This window comes from Trachinotus anak, unplaced genomic scaffold, assembly GCF_046630095.1.
Source record: "Trachinotus anak isolate AG129_WGS33_773 ecotype Australia unplaced genomic scaffold, CSIRO_AGI_Tana_v1 ptg000002l, whole genome shotgun sequence".
Lineage (NCBI taxonomy): Eukaryota > Metazoa > Chordata > Actinopteri > Carangiformes > Carangidae > Trachinotus > Trachinotus anak.
This window is the reverse complement of record NW_027273853.1, coordinates 27,032,644-27,051,886: the sequence shown is the minus strand read 5'-3', so window position 1 is coordinate 27,051,886 and position 19,243 is coordinate 27,032,644. Positions and strand designations below refer to the sequence as shown.

General features: G+C 42.5%; 1 protein-coding gene across 2 annotated transcripts in view; it reads right to left on the bottom strand.

Annotated features, from left to right (window-relative positions):
- cttnbp2 (cortactin binding protein 2) overlaps positions 1–19,243 on the bottom strand; it is a 93,182-nt gene that overhangs the window by 28,825 nt on the left and 45,114 nt on the right. For both annotated transcript variants that reach the window (XM_071459022.1, XM_071459013.1), the window contains exons 4-6: positions 11,282–12,713; positions 4,480–4,794; positions 168–267 (exon numbers count right to left, since the gene is read on the bottom strand). In XM_071459022.1, coding sequence (XP_071315123.1) covers positions 168–267; positions 4,480–4,794; positions 11,282–12,713 — 1,847 coding nt within the window. The remainder of the gene's footprint in view (positions 1–167; positions 268–4,479; positions 4,795–11,281; positions 12,714–19,243) is intronic.

Here is a 19,243-nt window from a genome sequence, read left to right as displayed (position 1 = left end):
CTAATTCATACAAAACCTGACAGTGAGGACATTAGAGTAAAGTTAAGGTCAGAGTTGGGGCTGGGCATGTAGTGACTGTGGGTACGGTTACCATGTAATAAAAACAACTGTGGAGTGTGTGTGTGTGTGTGTGTGTGTGTGTGTGTGTGTCTGGCAGGTGAGCTCACCCGCTGTGGCCGTGGGCGGCAGCTAAGTGTAAAGATGTGAATCCGTTTTCATCCAAAACATCAGCAGGCGATCCAGAAAACAGCAGCAGCTTCACACACTCTGTCAGAGAAACGACAGAGAGAGAGAGGAAGAGGGATGATGATGATGATGATGATGATGATGATGATGATGAAGAAGTCACCTGCTGTTGCACAACAGTGGAAAATGAATAAGGATCTGTAACAGTGGATGTGAGCAGGCAGAATTAAGAAAGTACAATCATTACTAAAATAAAGACCACGACTACATCTCACAGTAAATGACCACAAACACCGTACATTGTGGAGCATAGCAACCAGTTTATCCTGTTGCCATGGATACTGCAGATGATGTAGTAGGTACAGGAATGCGAGTAAAAACCTCAAAACTCAGTGTTCAAACACTTAATGGGACACGCTGCCATTGTTAAATATCATTTTGAACACACAGTGCATTTTCTTCAGAGCAGATTTCCTTCACCGGCTCTACTGAAAACATCTTTCATGTCCAATACTCTGAAACAAACAAGCAACTAAATCTTAGACAGCAAATTCTCAGCACCTCCTCACTTTACACAAGTTAAATCGACAGTAATTGTCTTAGCCTTCCCCCTACTACATTTCCCATGAGTCTTAGCCACAGATAGATAGCTAAATAGATTGACCATAGCAGCTTCATATCACTCTTCTTCTACTACTAACCACTTGCTTGCCTAGTTTTAGAGGAAACTGCTGTGTAAAACTCGACCAGAAACCAGCGTTTTAGTACAACAGTTACCATGGACAAAGTACATGAAACCCGAAGTGCCCTCTTTTAATTTCATGGATAAAAACATTGGTTGATTAAATATATATTGACCGCTCAACTGGAAACGTCCCCGGTTTTCATTTCAGAAATCTAGTTACCTTATCCCATACTATAACTTGCTATTGAGTGCGCAAGTGTGCTCACACTGACTAACATGCAATGCACTATAAGTACCCGGAAGGTGCACTCAAAAGGAGTCACCATTTCCGATGAGTCAACAAAGGCTGTTTTTGATATAGAACCATGTTCAAATTCACACACAGCGAAGATACTGTGTGCGTACATGTGAGTGCACTGACTGAATTATTCGATTCAAGACACAGCTGTGGTCGTTTATCTTTGTTAAAATGACAATTTGCTCAAATATTACTCTCCACTACAACTGTAGACCCATTTATCTTGGAATATGGACAGAAAATCCTATTAAATTGCTGCAGCCATGAAAGAAACCTTTTATGAGAAATTACACTGAAAGCCAGCAGAACAGAGGCTGAACCTGAAGTGGACCAGAAATAGCAAATAGCTTTACGTATTCTGCGTATAAATAAATACAGGCAACACAATCACCGTACAGCACGTCAGGCACCACAAGGAGAAACAGAACATTAAGCCTCTGTTCTCTTTGCTGAGGTAAAAACATTTCTCTGTCATTATGGGTAGCTTTGTGGCATCAACCATCTACAGCACATCTGGTTTAAACCTTTAAACATCTGTCAGCTCTTTTTGGAAATGTAATGTTTGTATGATGAACAGTGAAGGTGCAGGAGAGGTGAGCGCGGATCAAATCAGATCAGATGAGAAGAAAAACTCCAGAGAAAAGTGAAGGACGATGAAATATTGATGGCAGGAGGACCAGAGTCTTTATGTGTGTGGTGTGTGAGTGTGCGTCCTCTCTATGTGGACGAGCCTTTAGTGTGGCTGTCCTTCAGCTGTGTTAGTTGCGCTCATGGATCAACGCTCCTCGACTGTCAGTGTTAAACATCAGCTCTACATCTCAGCAGGGAAACATCCTGATAGACCTGCCCTGCTCGTGCCTGTGTGAGTGGCATGAGTTTACATGCATCAGTTATTCTGTGTGAGATTGCGTACACGACGCTTCTCATGTGGGTAATATTCACTATTCAGTGTGTGTGAGCTGAGCGAACATGTACTCAAGATCCGTGTGGATGTGACAGCCCTGACATGACAGTCCGTCTCTTTTAATGGCAGCCAACATAATGGGAGCTCAGGCAATTACAGCACAGGCAGGGTGTTTATCAGCCCCAGGTCTTTGTCCTCTCACTGCATCTTCATATAGCAGCAAAATGCACGCGCAGTTGCGTGCACAAGTTTGGGCACCCATAGTCAAATTTACATATTTTTTGATTTTTGAGGTGAAATGAGGTAAAATTAAACTGTGCAACACATAGATATTTAACTTCTTTCAATACATATCTGCTTCTTTTCCTTTCTTTGCTCATTCCCCTTTGATTATCTCTGATATATTTCATCGCTACGTCACTTGAGTTCATGACGTTTCCTCCGCCCAGTCAATCTGAACGCTTGACCCAATGGTTGCTTATGCATATATAGCAGATGCTAAAATCTGTGACTGAATTTTCTCTGCTGCAGCATAAGCTACGAGTCGAGCTGCACACGAGAGGAAACATTTGATTCAAATTGACCACAAAGTGAGCATTAGCATCTCATTTTCTTCTCACAAAAGGGCCAACAAAAGCAGAGGCATCATGTTTAATTTAGCTGAAATGACAAATCTCAGACTGCATTTGTGAAGATTATTAGCTGCGGTGAAAAGGAAGCAGGTGGCAGGGAGATTTTGTGGTTAGACTCTGTCTTGAAAACACAAATGTCACAGGTTTGATGTCTGGCACAGCCAAGCCGTGTTCGTTCTGAAGGTTTCTTTCACCAAACATTAAACCCTGGATCTCTCACTGTGAGCCTCTCTGGAAAGGAGCAGCAACTAAATGACTAAAACAGAAAAAAATCTCCTTCGAAGAGGGTTGTCAGTGTGGTGAATGTAAATATTATTCTTTATGCTCTTCATTTAATAGAAAATCAACAGAACAACTGGCTCTGTTCTACTTAGAAAAGGACCTACTTCTGGGCCTCATTCAAATACAAAGGACAAGCCTTAGAGCTACCGCACAACATACAGTAAACTGCACTAACTGAAGCAAATGACACTATAGATAAATACATATTTTTTTGATATTATGAAAAATTGTCCATATGGTGGGAAATACTGCAATATCTAATATTCGAGAATATCAGCCAAAGCCTAGAGAAATCTGTTCTTTTAATTCATATTTATATATACAGCTTGACACAGGCAAACAAGAGCAAACAACAACTACTACTGTACTGCCTTACTGGCTGCAGGTTACATTTGTTTTCCTTCTCTGTTTTTCTTTATTATGCTGTGAAAGAAAAATGCTGAACAGCAGGAAAAAATGCAATTATGCATGTATATATACACACTGCACTACATTAGCTATGTATTTATAGATTGACTTTATAATAACTGTTACAGCAGTGTCTTGTGGTCCTGTGAGGAATGCATTATATATTTTATTCATTCATGCAGATCAGCCATGCTCACTGAACAATCAATGCTGTGAAAGATCTTTGTACTTCCGTGTTATCAATCAATTATTGATTGATTATCAATCAATAATCATCAATAGGAGCCTCTGGGTGTTCCCTGAACTATACTACTGGAAATCAATCAACCAGTCAACCACACACCAAGACCACAGACAGGGTTTCTGCTCCCAGTGGGCCAAGCTGAGCTTTAAAAATGTATAGATACACTTTCTGTGTTCAACATAAGTGACCACAGAATGATAAATATCATCGAATCACATCTAACATCACAAAGATCCAAGACATCAGGTCCGCCAGTGATCTACATCTATGCATTGGTTAATATATTTAATTGTAGGTAACCATGGCAACAATCATCTTCCTGAACGCTGCATTAAGCAGATAAAAACTCTTTACTGACAGTTATCGAACCATCAGATAAAATGACAATGGTTGAACATTTAAAGTTTATGACTGACCAGTTGTACTGGGTTAAGTTGAACCAAATAATAATAATAATAATAATAATAATGTTCTATCTGCAGCAAAGACTGTAGACATACTGTACTTAAGTCATGAGTCACCAAACTCAGTGCATGTAAAATGTTTTCATTATTTGAATTTTTATCATTTTCACAATTTATCAGCATAAAAATCTAAAGTATTTAGTTTTAGTTCCAAAGCCTTCGATATAGGAATATAATTCTGATGGAAGAAGCTGAATTCTTTATTTCATTTTTAAGTAGTATTAAATATACAGAGCCTTAAAAAATGGGCTCAGCTTGTAAATTATTCAGCATCTGTGTTAAGGCAATGAGGCAGCAGCAACCTTTCTATCTTTACCAAAGCCCATTCAGTGCTTTTAAGCAGGCAGCTAGTACTGATGGATTAAACGCCAGTTACCTGCGTGTCCGTTCTGAGCAGCAGCAAACAAGGCAGAGGTTCGGTTGTGGTTGTGGTAGAGGTGGGGGTCTTGGTCAAGATGATTGGGCTTGTTTTCCATGGCGGTGGTAGAGGTGATGTTGGTGGACGTGGAGGTGGTGGTAGTAGTAGTAGTGGTGGTGGTGGTGGTGGTGGTTGTCGGGTCTGGTTGGTTAAGCAGCATTGACAATAAAGTGACATTTCCCTGGGAAGCAGCTTGGAGGAGCACGGGGAGCCCGCCGTCCAGGGCAGCAGGCCCACCGCCACTTAAAGAGGAGACTACGGAGGGACACCAGCCTGCAGGAGGAAGGAGGAGCAGGAGCAGCACAGGTTAAACTATGAGGATGAAGAGCAGGAGGAAGAGGAAGCCACTAGAAGTGCTGAGCATGGAAGAGTAAGGGTTAAAGAAGGTGGACAGGTGGGAAGGGAAGAAGAAAACTTCAGATCCATACATATTTTAGTACAGTCTCTTTTGTCTGAGCAGCAGGTGTGAGCAAGGTGGGGGGTTGGACTTGTAGTTAATGAACATTTTTGAGGTAGAAAAGGGAGCCGTGGTTGTAAAAAACATAGTTCAAACCCTGGTATTTATTTTTTTATTTCTAGTGGGGAAAGCAAAGTTTCAAATACGTGAGGCTGAATTTGAGGGAAATGTAACTAAAATAAGGAAAAAAGTTATTGTCGTTGTTGTTATTATATTATACAAAAAGCAAAGATTATTGGGAGATCAGATCTTTCTTCAGAGCTTTTACTCAAGTCCTGAGTTGAAAATGTTACATAGGTATCATCAGAAGAATGTACTGTACTTCACCTATGACTGTAATGACACTATTATATTATTAAATTATCAATACTGATGCATTAATATTTAAATCAGCATTTTCATGTTAAAGTTGGTTGTGGTCATTCTAACTGTTTTGTACAGGTCTACAAATAATAATTTTCTTTATGGATTAATCTCCTGATTATTTTCTCGACTGTAAATTGATAATTACTCAAAGACCAGATATATGTACATTGAATATTTCCCTCTAAAATGTGGAAGCATAAAGTAGCATGAAAAGAAAAGGCTTCAGTGAAGTACTAGTACCTCAAATCTTTACTTAATTGCAGTATTTGAGTGAATGTACTTAGTTGCTTATAGCTTATATATATATATACTTGTGATTGATGAAATTAAATCACTTGTGATGAAGGTCTAGTGGGACCGAAATGGCAATGATGATGAATAAATTGTGATCCTGAGCAAGAGCAGTGTGTGGAATCTTTTTTCTTCCAAAATTTAAAAAAATAAAAGTATGAATGGCAACTACTTGTGAGCCCTTCATGTCTGACATTAAAACATCCAGTTTTGAAGGGCAGCTGGTTAGCTATTTAGCACAAAAGGTTTGTCTTGTCTAGCACTACTTAAAGCACCAGCTCTGAGCTAACTAACGCTAATGAAAACAGCAGCTATGAGTTAACTAACGCTAATGAAAACACCAGCTATGAGCTAACTAACGCTAATGAAAACAGCAGCTATGAGCTAACTAACGCTAATGAAAACAGCAGCTATGAGTTAACTAACGCTAATGAAAACAGCTCTGAGCTAACTAACGCTAATGAAAACAGCAGCTATGAGTTAACTAACGCTAATGAAAACACCAGCTATGAGCTAACTAACGCTAATGAAAACAGCAGCTATGAGCTAACTAACGCTAATGAAAACAGCAGCTATGAGTTAACTAACGCTAATGAAAACACCAGCTATGAGCTAACTAACGCTAATGAAAACAGCAGCTATGAGCTAACTAACGCTAATGAAAACAGCAGCTATGAGTTAACTAACGCTAATGAAAACACCAGCTATGAGCTAACTAACGCTAATGAAAACAGCAGCTATGAGCTAACTAACATTAATGAAAACAGCTATGAGCCAACTGAAATTAATGAAAACACCAGCAATGAGCTAACACTACTGAAAACACCAGCAATGAGCTAACTAACGCTAATGAAAACAGCAGCTACGAGCTAACTAACATTAATGAAAACACCAGCTATGATCTAACTAACGCTAATGAAAACAGCTGTGAGCTAACTAACATTAATGAAAACACCAGCTATGAGCTAACTAACGCTAATGAAAACACCAGCTATGAGCTAACTAGCGCTACTGAAAACACCAGCTATGAGCTAACTAGTGCTGCTGAAAACACCAGCTATGAGCTAACTAACGCTAATGAAAACAGCAGCTATGAGCTAACTAACGCTAATGAAAACAGCAGCTATGAGCCAACTAGCGCTACTAAAAACAGCAGCTATGAGCTAACTAACGCTAATGAAAACAGCAGCTATGAGCAAACTAACGCTAATGAAAACAGCAGCTATGAGCTAACTAGCGCTACTGAAAACACCAGCTATGAGCTAACTAGCGCTACTGAAAACACAAGCTATGAGCTAACTAGCGCTACTGAAAACACCAGCTATGAGCTAACTAGCGCTAATGAAAACACCAGCTATGAGCTAACTAACATTAATGAAAACAGCTATGAGCTAACTAACGCTAATGAAAACAGCAGCTATGAGCTAACTAACTCTAATGAAAACACCAGCTATGAGCTAACTAACGCTAATGAAAACAGCAGCTATGAGCTAACTAACGCTAATGAAAACAGCTATGAGCCAACTGAAATTAATGAAAACACCAGCAATGAGCTAACACTACTGAAAACACCAGCTATGAGCTAACTAGCGCTAATGAAAACACCAGCTATGAGCTAACTAACATTAATGAAAACACCAGCTATGAGCTAACTAACGCTAATGAAAACATCAGCTATGAGCTAACTAACGCTAATGAAAACAGCAGCTATGAGCTAACTAACGCTAATGAAAACAGCAGCTATGAGCCAACTAGCGCTACTGAAAACACCAGCTATGAGCTAACTAGCGCTGCTGAAAACACCAGCTATGAGCCAACTAGCGCTAATGAAAACAGCAGCTATGAGCTAACTAACGCTAATGAAAACAGCAGCTATGAGCTAACTAGCGCTACTGAAAACACCAGCTATGAGCTAACTAACGCTAATGAAAACACCAGCTATGAGCTAACTAGCGCTACTGAAAACACCAGCTATGAGCTAACTAACGCTAATGAAAACAGCAGCTATGAGCTAACTAACGCTAATGAAAACAGCAGCTATGAGCTAACTAACGCTAATGAAAACAGCAGCTATGAGCCAACTAGCGCTACTGAAAACACAAGCTATGAGCTAACTAGCAAAAGATACACTAATGAAAAAAATAAAAACAAGTCTGACTAGTGAAACTAACACACACTCTGATGTAAAAATGACACTGAAGCTTTATTATTTATGATCTGAAATTTAAAGAGTGTGTGTATCTGGTGTGTATTAACTACTCTGCTAGTAGCTCAGTTCAGTGCATTAGCCACCAGAGCTCCTCAGACTTCAAATATTAAACCTCTAAAAGTTGCCTGGTTTCTGTTGCTGTAGCCTGAAGCTATTCCTGGATAAACCCATCTGGTGGTTTGTTGTGTTACGAACAAATCAGTGGGATTAATGGGAGGATTAGGGGAGAAAGGGGTAAACAGGTAAGGCAGCATATTGAGGTTTCACTTCAGCCTCAGCTGGAACTCATCCGGGAAAACTGTGGTTTTAAGGCTCTACTCACTTTACAAACCTTAAACCTCTAATCTTTGGCAAAAATTCAAGTGTGGCTTGAAAAATAACATTAAAATTACAACTTTAGTTGCCATTCTATTTAAAAATTACCCACTGGACTGTCCTTTAAATGTTTTGTTTTTATAAATGCAGAAAAATAACCTTTTAAATCATATGCCTTGTCATTGTAGGTAAATGCTGTTTCCATTGAAATTATACATTCAAACCCAAAATGCCATGTTTTGAGGAATGCCTCTTAAACAGAAGTATTCCAGGTATATTGTTTAGCATTTATGACACATTTCCCTGAAATTCAGCTGGACATATTTAATGTGTCTGGAAACTTTGAGATCACCACTAACATTTTAAAATAAAAATATAATTAGTTTCCAAACAGTAAAAGCTTGTAAAGAGTTTATCAGGTGTTAAAAATGTAAAAAAAACATACATTATCTCCTGTGGTAATCTGTAGTATTTGGACCTTTGGAATATGCAGATTTTTTTTTTCCTGCCTTGGAAAATTTATATTAAATTCAAAGCTTTTCTGGGTTTCTTTCACAATGCAGAAACCCTCAAATAAGATTAAGATGTCTGTAATTTAATCAACACCTGAAGCATCCTGCAGCCTGGACAAAAGAGTCTGTTATTGCATCAGATTATTAGCGAGATGATAGAAACCATTCATTTTTCAGTACAATCATTCACCCACATTATTCACACTAGGAACAAATGCGTGCATTACTTAATAAGATGCTGTTGCAATTATACAGCCATGTTTTATATGATTAAACACAACAAACAGATGAAGTAAAGAACAGAAAAAGGCCTACTTACTAAACCCAACAACTGTGCTAAAACTACTGCATTAGCTAAACAGTTTAAGCTCTACTGAAAGGTGTAATGCTAAAGTCTAGATGTGCTACTTGTAACCACAGTTTCATATGGTTGTTTCTGCATTGGGAAGAATAAAAATGAGTTAGAAAAAGGGAGAATGGAAAGGTTTCGGTGCAGACACAAGTCTCACAGACTGAAAAAAGAGATACAAAGGAGAGTAATGAAAAAGTGCAGCACAGAATCTCAAGGACGTGAATTACAGTTACAGTTGCACTTTCTGTCCGAATGGCGGTAGGTGGGAAACAGGAAAAGTAGAAAAGTTGCAAAAACATGTCTGGCTGCTGACAGGTGAGACTGTGTCCTGGCTTGATTGTGATAATTACGTCTGGGAAGTAGCAGATTTGTGAGCGGTAGATGCTGCAATCAAATGCAATGAAATCCGAAAGGCTTGATACACTAGTGTTAGCAAAATTTTTCCTAAGGATCATCGTGCAGTCACAAAGATTTCCCTATTTTAGCCTCTAAAATGTGATTAAATAATACTTGGAGGGTAGCACACCTCTGAGATGGCCCATGTTTTATTGATGGCCATGTCTGGAAATTATTTTGTATTTTTTCCAGATAAGCAATAACACAACCCTCTAGAAAATCTTACAGGAGCGATTTTTAAGTTTTATTGCTACACAGGTGTTAGTCGTTAACACCTGTTTACTAACCAGTGCTGCCAAAAGCTTCAGCCATTGTTGCGATTACAATGCAAAAGGTTATAATAGGTCCCACTGGACGCTACATTGACTCAGTATCGGAAAGTGAAGAGATGGGCTGAGCAGGCCGAAGCTAGCTGGTTAGCATGCTAACTTCAGTAGAAGAAAGTAAGTGATAGAAATAGAAGCAAAACAAGAGGGTTGTTTTCCACATCCGGAGACAGCTCTTGGCGAATAAAGGAATGAAGTTTGATGCTGAACTTGCAAAGTTTCTTTTAGACTGGTAAGTAATGCTAACGTTGGCTATGTAGCGATAGCAAAACTTAGAAATAGCTCCTTTAAGTTTTAATGGTGTGCCACATTCTTCATGAATAGTTTCAAGTCAGTTTAGTTCTATCGTTCTTGGCAAACTTGACGTAATCTTAGTCACATAAAGAGACAGAGCAGCTATATATTTTTCCAATCATACATCTGCATGCAAAGAACGTGAGGACTTTTTAAAAAATGCAACATATTTTTGTCACATTTCACAGGTATATTTAAGGGAAATTCCAGTTTATTACAACATGGTTTGTTTTCCACCATCATTTCTTTCAGACAGCAATTCTACTTAAAGTTGAGACAGGGCAAGAAACACAAGCTGTTAGACATATTATAAACAGGCAAATTATCTGGAGGTAAAACTGACAGTGAGCACAACTGAAAGGTTGGTAATAACCTCTCATGGAACTGGAAAACTGTGGGTGGACAACTCGATGGATGGTGGATGTCTGCAAGTAACAGATTTGGTACCCTGACATCTCCGTTAGTCGCTGATCTCAGGAATTAACTTGTTTTTGATCATAGGACAGTAAGGACAATGTGATTCTTACTGACAGCAGTAAGGGCCCAGGATTTGGAAATAATACTCAAGTTGTAATAAACTGGGATTAATCTTTAAACTTACCACACAGTACAACCAAGCATAGCACTACAAGCACATCCCAAGGTAAATATAAATGCCAACATTTATATCAAATTGCATAAAAAGCGCTTAATGGAAGCTACAACAGGAAGAGTGCAGGAAGTGAAGAGTGGTCATGGCATGCTACTGGAGGATGGAAAAGGGGAAGGGGAGGACGAGAGCAGCCTCTGGCATCAGCTTCAGAGAGGATAGGGGTTACTGGTAGGAAGGACTATAAACCAGTCTGAGAAGACAAGAGGGGGAATATCTGGCTTCTCTCAATTCACCCTGACATGCTCCTTCTGCTGTGAGGCAGCTAACCTCTGGATATGTTGTCAATGTCCGTGCCTGACACTGACACGGCTAACGTGACAACATGATAGTCAAAAGGTGCCCAGAGGGAGGACATATTGAGGGCAGAGAAAGAGAGATGAGTAGAGAGAATGCAGGGAGCGACACCAGACCTCGAGCTGGACTGACCCATGTGCTATTCTGCGCTGCATTCCTGTGGTTAGACCAGTTTACTGTGACCTGATCGCTATGCTAGGCTACGCTACGCTAGGCTATCACTGTGGAAAGACAGTCGAAGAGAAGAGGCAGCGGGGAGAACTGGAGGGAGATGGAGCATGGAGGAGCCCCTTTACCTGATGCTGTTGCCAGGGGGCTGCCTGCTGAGGCACGGGAGCTACGGGAGGATGGAGCACTAACGGAGGAGGAGGTGGAGGGGGGGTTTATGGAGGAGGGGCTACTGACAGCTGTGGCAGGGCTGATGACGGGGGGGCACTCTGCACATGCTGCTGCCGGCTGCCGCTGAGGGCCCCGGCCAGGCCCCGGGGAGCGGGAGGGGGGGCAGGCACCCACCTGAGAGGCCGTCAGGGCTGGGACCAGGTCCAGGGCGGGCTTGGGCGGCAGCTGGGGCGTGGCCGGTTTTAGCCCAGCCCCAGGGGAACGGCTGCTTTCCCCCACCACCTTGATGGGTGGATGGGGAGGAGAGGGGGTCTGGGAAAGCCCTGGCTTTTTGGGAGGGATAGGGGGAGGGTTTCCCCGGTCGATCCTGGCCACTGTGGGCGACTTGAGGCCGATGGGATGGCTCAGGCGGCCGGGAAAAGGGCCTCCCTCTGACGCAGAGTGGGACAGGCCTGGACGCAGGGGTCCACCACCTCCTGCTGGAGGGCTGGTGAAGCGTGACAGAACCTGTGTGACAGTGTGACGGGCTTGCTGCTTGGCGGCAAAGTTGTCACGGTTGGTGGGGGAGAGGTCACGGGCTGGAGGACTCTGGGACGCTGTGCCGTTTTGGTCCTGTTCCTGGAACTTGTAGCGGGCCGCCTGGACACGGGGGCTGACCCCGCTGGGTAAGCCGTGCGGGGCTTGACCCTCTGAGCCGTTCTCTGTCTGTGCCAGTCCTCCTGAGCTGCTGTGGACGATCCCCCGGCCAGACGTCTTTGGCAGGCTCAGGCCCACATAGTTGGCAGGGGTTGGTTTGACAGGTATAGTGAGGGGGGTCTTCTTGGGACCCTCAACCTCAGTGGGGGGCAGGTCCGTTTGACAAGACGCTGTTCGAGAGCTGATGGGCTCTGTGGCTACGGAAACAGACGTCAGAGATTTAGGTTTGGGTGGCGTGCTGGTGGCGGCAGCAGCAGGTTCTGCTCCAGCAGCAGCAGGCTGGGCGACAGCAGCATCCTTCCCATCGCCCTGTTCAGTCCTGAGCTGCTCCACCTGCTGCCGCAGACTCTGGCTCTCGGCCTCCTCGCGGCCCAGCCTGGCGCGCAGCTGTTCCCGCTCAGTATCGAACTCGGACAGCTGTTTCTCCATCTTGGCCTCCATTTGTTGGCTACGCTGCCGCTCGGTGCTCAGCTCCTCCTGCAGCCGGCCAGAGGTGCGACTCTCCTCGTCCAGGCGAGCTTGGAGCTCGTCGAAGCGCTGCGACTCCTCTACCACCCGTGTGGCAAGCTGCTTGCACTCTCGGACCAACATCATGACGATGTGCTTGTTCTTCTCGCGTTCGTCCTTCAGCTGCGCCGTCAGCTTGCGGTGCTCCTGCTCCAGACTCTGAAGCTGCAGCTTCTCCATCTCCAGCTGGAAGACGAAAATAACACAGATCAATGGATACCAAGAGATCACAACAAGGGTTTCAGTTATCTGAGTTGGGTTTGTTGGATCTACACAAACACACAAGCCTTAATTAATCAATAAGTTATCGGACGCCTTCAGTTACAGATTTACCAATGAATGTGATGCTTCTTTTTTCTTCCCTTTTTAACACAGATCATCAGTCATCAAACCACCACCTTTACAGGCTGTCAAACTTCACATATCTTTCACAGACGTCAGTTGCAACCCTCACGCCACCTGTCACACCAACAACCCATCTGTGAAGTCCTGGGCATCACATGCAGCCTGAGAAAAATATCATTCATCACCTGAATAACTCAGAAAACCTCAAGTGCAAACACATTATTTCTGTAATTGGAGTATTAGATAAAAAATGCATCTGCTTGCATTTTGCCGTAATGCAACCATCCATATCTGAACACTGAGTCCTTCGTTAGTCACAAAGCTAAAGTCAGCCAGGACAATTTTCTGAATGAGAAAAATCAGTCAAATCAGATAAATGAAATGAGTCAGACAAATAGCTCGATTAAACCGACGGGCGAGACGGATGGATAAGATGAAATTTACACAAATACAACACTTTGTTAATCAATGGGGCGGCTTGAGGAGAAAGGACACAGACTCTTCATGCGGTTGAATTTCAATGACTTGTCACAGCCCTGGTTTCTATATCTGGAGCGTCGCTGCTATTGTTGGCTCAGCGCTGGCTTCACAGAGGGTAACAGGGCTTAACCAGGGCTCTCCACCCACTTGCCAAGACCCCATCACTCTAACAAGCCTTAAACAAAAGAGTCGACAACCCGCCACCCCTGTCCCAAACGAGACCTCCCCCCTCCCTTCTCCTGCCATCCAAACCCCCGGGGAGTACATATCAGCACCAGCCGATGCTGAGGAGGAGCGAGGGACTCATCTGCTAGGGGAGGCGCAGAGGGAACGCCAGTTGTTACTCAAAAGGAGGTGCTACGACGAGCTGCTAATTGGGTGAGGATTACATCTGTTGTAAGTCGGCCTAATGCCTCTGAAGAACAAAGTGGGGGATGCTGTAAAGGTGGTGACTCACTGGGCAGCGAAGGCTGAAACCAGGCGGATTAAGGCAAGTTTATAAATTGTGAATGTGTGGCATAACAAACCCTGAGGACGCTGCACTGCTGGACAAGCTTTTGAGAATCTTTCAACTCCTTAATACCTAAAGGCGCCAGTATCCGTCAACAGAGGTACTTGCTGGATGGTCAAATAGCTTCAATCTGACTGACTGAGTGATGAGGTTACACCATTGGTTGCCTGGCCAAGTGTTGGAGTTTCCCCATTGGCCGTTGCTCTTTCAAAATGATTTGGGGCGAAAAACCAGTGCTGCAAACTTAGCGTCTTTCTCGGAAGATTTACTGACTTTTCAGAAATTGCATTTTTTTTCTCCACTTAAGCTCCTATAGTGACAAATCCAGCAACTTTTAGGACAAACCTTAGCTACTTTCTGTATTTGTCCCACTAGCATGAGCTGGTCTTTTTCTGTCCGCGGACACACCTCTTTATGCTGATGACACAGCACCAGACATGAATGAGCTTCTAGCTTTGTATCTGACTGATCATTTAACAAGTAAACAAAAAAGCCAAAATCACAGCACAGTTTTTGTCTTTAACTTATGTTATTATGTTTGGTGATTATGTCAGATGTCATTGGTTATAAAATCAGGATTTTAGCAGCAGAGCAGCAGCTTGGAAGTAACTGCTGGTTAACATGAATCCTTAATGGGCTGGGTTTCAGTCAGTATTTCATACGTATTGGGGATTCAGCTGTGTTAAAATGGAGAAGCAAACAGTTAAAGAGCTGAAACCAGCTGCCACTAGACAGATACTACAAATACGACGCAGTTCAGCCTAGTCAGTGACCTAGTCTTGTTAAGTTGAACCCGAACCATTACTCACAGTGCATTAAGAGTCTTTTCAGTGTTGCCTTTTCTGCATTTACACCTTAGAGGAAGTTATAAAGCTGCTACAGTTTGTCGATGACTCAGCAGCTCCCAATGTGGAGATGCTGGTCCCCTTTTGAATCAAGGACAGGAACCTGAAATAGCAAACTTAGACATCTTTAAATTTACGGCTCTACAGTAGGCCGTGTCCAGACCGACAACAACCTGCCACCATGACACCATACGGCTGTTAATTTTCTCACAGGCAGGATTTTACGACTCTAGCAACTTTTCACTGCAGCTGTGCAGTAATATCTACTTTCTATTTTGGCAAGGTTAACTTTACTTAAAGCACAATGGTGCACACTACAAAGTATTCTACATGTATCCCCGGATAGATGGTGTCGAGCTCCTCTCATCTATTTGCTGGATGAACATGCAACTTTTTGCAGGACTTCGATGTGGCAGCAACACCTCTGTGCCAATGCAGTGGGCTCATTAAACTGAGTGTGCGATGATAACTGCAGCAGAGTGTGTAACCTTTGCTCATGCTTGAAATAATAATGACATTAAACTGAAACTCATTTTTGTGGCGATCCCTCGGAGACAGCTCACCGTCGCTCCCCGGACCTGAGATCCCTCTGCTCAATGAAATATTTAAATAAAGATTATGAGGAGAAACTTCCCTAAAAAAATAAAAGATCTATCCTGCTGCAGCACCGAGGTATCAGCTCGCATCACAGCAGAATAAAGAGCAGGCCGTTCAGCCACTGTGGAGAAGTGGGGATGAGAGAGGGAGGAAGGCGGCGGCCTCAGGACTATTTTCAGAAAAAGGAATTTCAGCACCGGCGGTCGTGACCTTGCTTCCAAATTCAGGCTCAAAACACAACATCAACACCACTTTGGCAGCATGTTTGCCCACAAAAACTGACAAATACAGTGTTACTCCGTCACCGTTGTGAGACATGGGAGGGAGGAGGAGGAGGGTAAGGCTTCCTCTGAATTCATGACTGATTCATGGAGGAGTAGATGAGGGAGTTCGGGGGAGGGTCTTCATTATGCCCATAAACCGATTCAGAGTGTGTTACGTACAAACGGCTGCCTTCAGCTTGGCTAAGACCTCATGGATAATTCAGCAGCTTACTCACAGGAGGACGACAGGAGTGGAGACGGATGGAGAGGATAAAGATAGCACTGACTATCCCAGTGAAATTCACTCTACCCAGCAACCAGAGGACCCCTCTGGGGACACTGAGTCTGTGTCTTTAGCTGTGTTGGTTTGTCGTTGTGTCACTTTAAAAAGGTTCCAGTGAAACCATTTGTCCTGCGGTGACCGTTCAGGTACAACTGTGCAATCAGCGGTGACTCGGGTGATTTATTCTGTGCTAAAGAGGGTAAACTGTTGTTTTTGTGGTGGCTGCCTCTGCTTTTACGCACATTTTCAGGGTCAAATCAACCAAAAACCTCTCAAGGTCAAAGCTGTCTTGCATAGCTGAAGCAGCTGCACTCAGACGAAGGGTTTTTTTAACCAAACCAAAGGAGCTCTGAATAACACCGGAAAACACAAAGCACATCTGAGTCAGGTTTACCATCATCATCATCATCCCCGGACATGTCCACACTGATGCAGATACTGATAAACATGGAGAAATCTGAATCTTTCCATTTAAACCTTCAATCCTCAGTATGCAATTATATACAACAACTCAAAAATGTAATTTTCCAAATTAAAAACATGCGCTTGTGTTGAAGTATTGAAGGAAAAAAAATGAAGCTTCTCTAAAATGACAACACATGACTTTAACAGACATGATGAAAGAGCAGAAATGTTAATTTTCTTACATCTCCAACTCCGACTATGTCTATGATCAGGCATTTTTGTTTCTCAGTCGAATTCAAGAAGAATTTCTCTTTTTGTGTTGTCAATATAGTGTCAGTTTAAACAAAACAGAAAATCCTGGTGGACAGATTCTGTGTGACAAGAAACCAGTTGGCAGATGTGATTTAAAACCAGTCTCCAAACTTTAGATAACAAAGACAACGAAACATAAATGCATGACTGACTGCACCAGCTCCTCAGCAGTCCACACCTGGTTCTGCTGGAAGTGTTTGCAAAGTGGAGTTTTATGCTAAAACATGAACTAGTTCTTATGCAGAGATTAGTTGTCCCTAAATATTTACACTCAGTATCTGTTGTGTAACTAACTGAAGCAACTGACAAAGCTAATGTTAGCTTGGTAACATATGAGCCGTTTAGAGTGAAGGGGGAAATATGGGAAACAGTCGACACTTAAAACCTCAAACTACAACAACGTTCTTCAAATTACAAACATAACTTAAGCATAATCAGATATTTCTCACTCATTATTAACTGTATTAAAAAACTACTTCATCTGGAACATATTTCCTTATTTATCCAGACTAATCACAAATCTGTGTTTACAAAAAAAGAACTTAAACTTCAAACTCCCAATCCTGAACAAACTGCACCATTCCTCCTTAAATGTGTCTCTAGCTGCCCGAGTCATGAAACATGCCAAATATTAAAAGTGAGTCAGATAGTTGGGCAGGTTCTTCGGCTTTTTAATTCATCATGTGACCATATTTCCTGATCTTTGTATATCAGGAAACTTTTTTCTCACATAAAACTACAGTATCTTCTATATAGGCAAACCTTTTGTCCTCTTTTATTTGTTCCAGAGAATAATAACAAAATCAGTGGAGACAAGCACAGGGACACAAACCCAGCCACAACAGAACACACCAGGTAAGATAAAGACTAACAACAAAGCAAACAGAGGAATGACGTATGAATTCAACCTGCTGGGTCTGTGGTAGACAACAGACAAAACAAAACCTGTACACAGATGGATGTGTGTCTGTGAATGGGATGATAGGGGGGAGGGGGGCGTAGACTGGCAACAGTGATTCGTTGAGCACATTTTTTACAATTAAAAAAAGAAACGTGTTTTTATTCAGAACTGACTGACGTAAAAAATGAGACACTGTATGTTCACAATTTATGGATGGAAGCAAATACACACTTAGACACACACACACACAACCACAAAACCTATTTAAACAGCCTCCCTGTCAAAACAGCCAGCTCCTACCTCTCCCTTCCTTCCTTCTTCCATAACTCCATCTGTGTGTGAGTGTGTGTGTGTGTAGCTACACAGCTTCCACTTGGCTCAAAACGGTATCATTTCTCAGAGTTCAGGTATAGGACACACACACACACACACACACACACACACACACACACACACACACACACACTATATTTTCTCTATTACTAACCCACAGTCATTCTGTCATCCTCACATCCAAACACTTTCACACATCCATATTCCTCAACAGGGAGGAGGGAGAGAGAGAGAAAATGGGACAAAGCCATAGCAGACATCTGGCTGCCCAGTTAATCAGAGCCACATAATCCTGAAGAGACCTGGGACACACACACACACACACACACACACACACACACACACACACACACACACACTCGTTTACACACACAGTCAGCCATCAAAAATAGAAATGACACACCAGAAAATAGGAATTGAGTACACACACACACACACACACACACACACACACACACACACACACACACACACAGCTGCTCCGGTCCTCCACATTCACTTAATACCTCTGCACACACCAAAAACATTAACATACACACAGACAGACAATTTTTCTGTTTCCCACATCGTCCTCCAGAGATTTTCCGCCATAGAGATTTGACTCGAGTGTAAATAAACACAATCTGTGGTCAGACAGGAGATGATGTAAACACAGGCCACGTCTCAATCTGACGACTGACTCACAGCAATTAAAATGAATTTAGGTAAACATGAAGTAATCAATGATGCATTTGGTTAAATCAGACTGATTTCGGCCTGGATGCTGTAGCTGAAGAACGGAGATGATGGTTCTTCTCTCTGAGGCAGTGCTTCATTACATATATGATGCAAAGAGCTTTAAAGTTCCTCTCTTAACCTTTGTTTTCTGACATAAGAAGTAAAAAAAAACAAATCTGAGTCTGAAGCTCATCTACTCTCACTTCCTGATTGAGAAACCTGGATCAGGCCTTGGCCCCGCCCACCACCTGCTGGCTCCAGGTGTCCAGGTGAAAGAGCAGAGAGGATGAAGATGGTTAGAGGAGGAAACATCAGAGACTCAGCCTCATGTTGGAGCCTCAGTCAGACCCAGACTCAGATGAGGAGTCTGTTGAGACCAGAATCAGAGACTAGCAGACGGATCAGAACAGTTGGCATAGTTAGCATCTTTTATTTGTTTATGTTGTTTGTTCGCTTGTAACTGGCAGTGGCTGACACACTGTTAGTGGTTGTGCTAATGTTAACTCAGGTTATCTGACGTCTGAATCCCTGAGTGTCTGAATCCGTTTTTATGAGACTGTCAGTGATTCACTGCAGCTCAGGCTGGAAATACTCAGTCATGGTGTTGACGTTTCATTTCTCTCTCTTGTATCATACAAAGAAAACATCATGTGAACGTTTAACGAAACATTTAACAGAAATGTGTGAGACTTGTATCAGTAGCATGAACTTTTTCAATCCTACA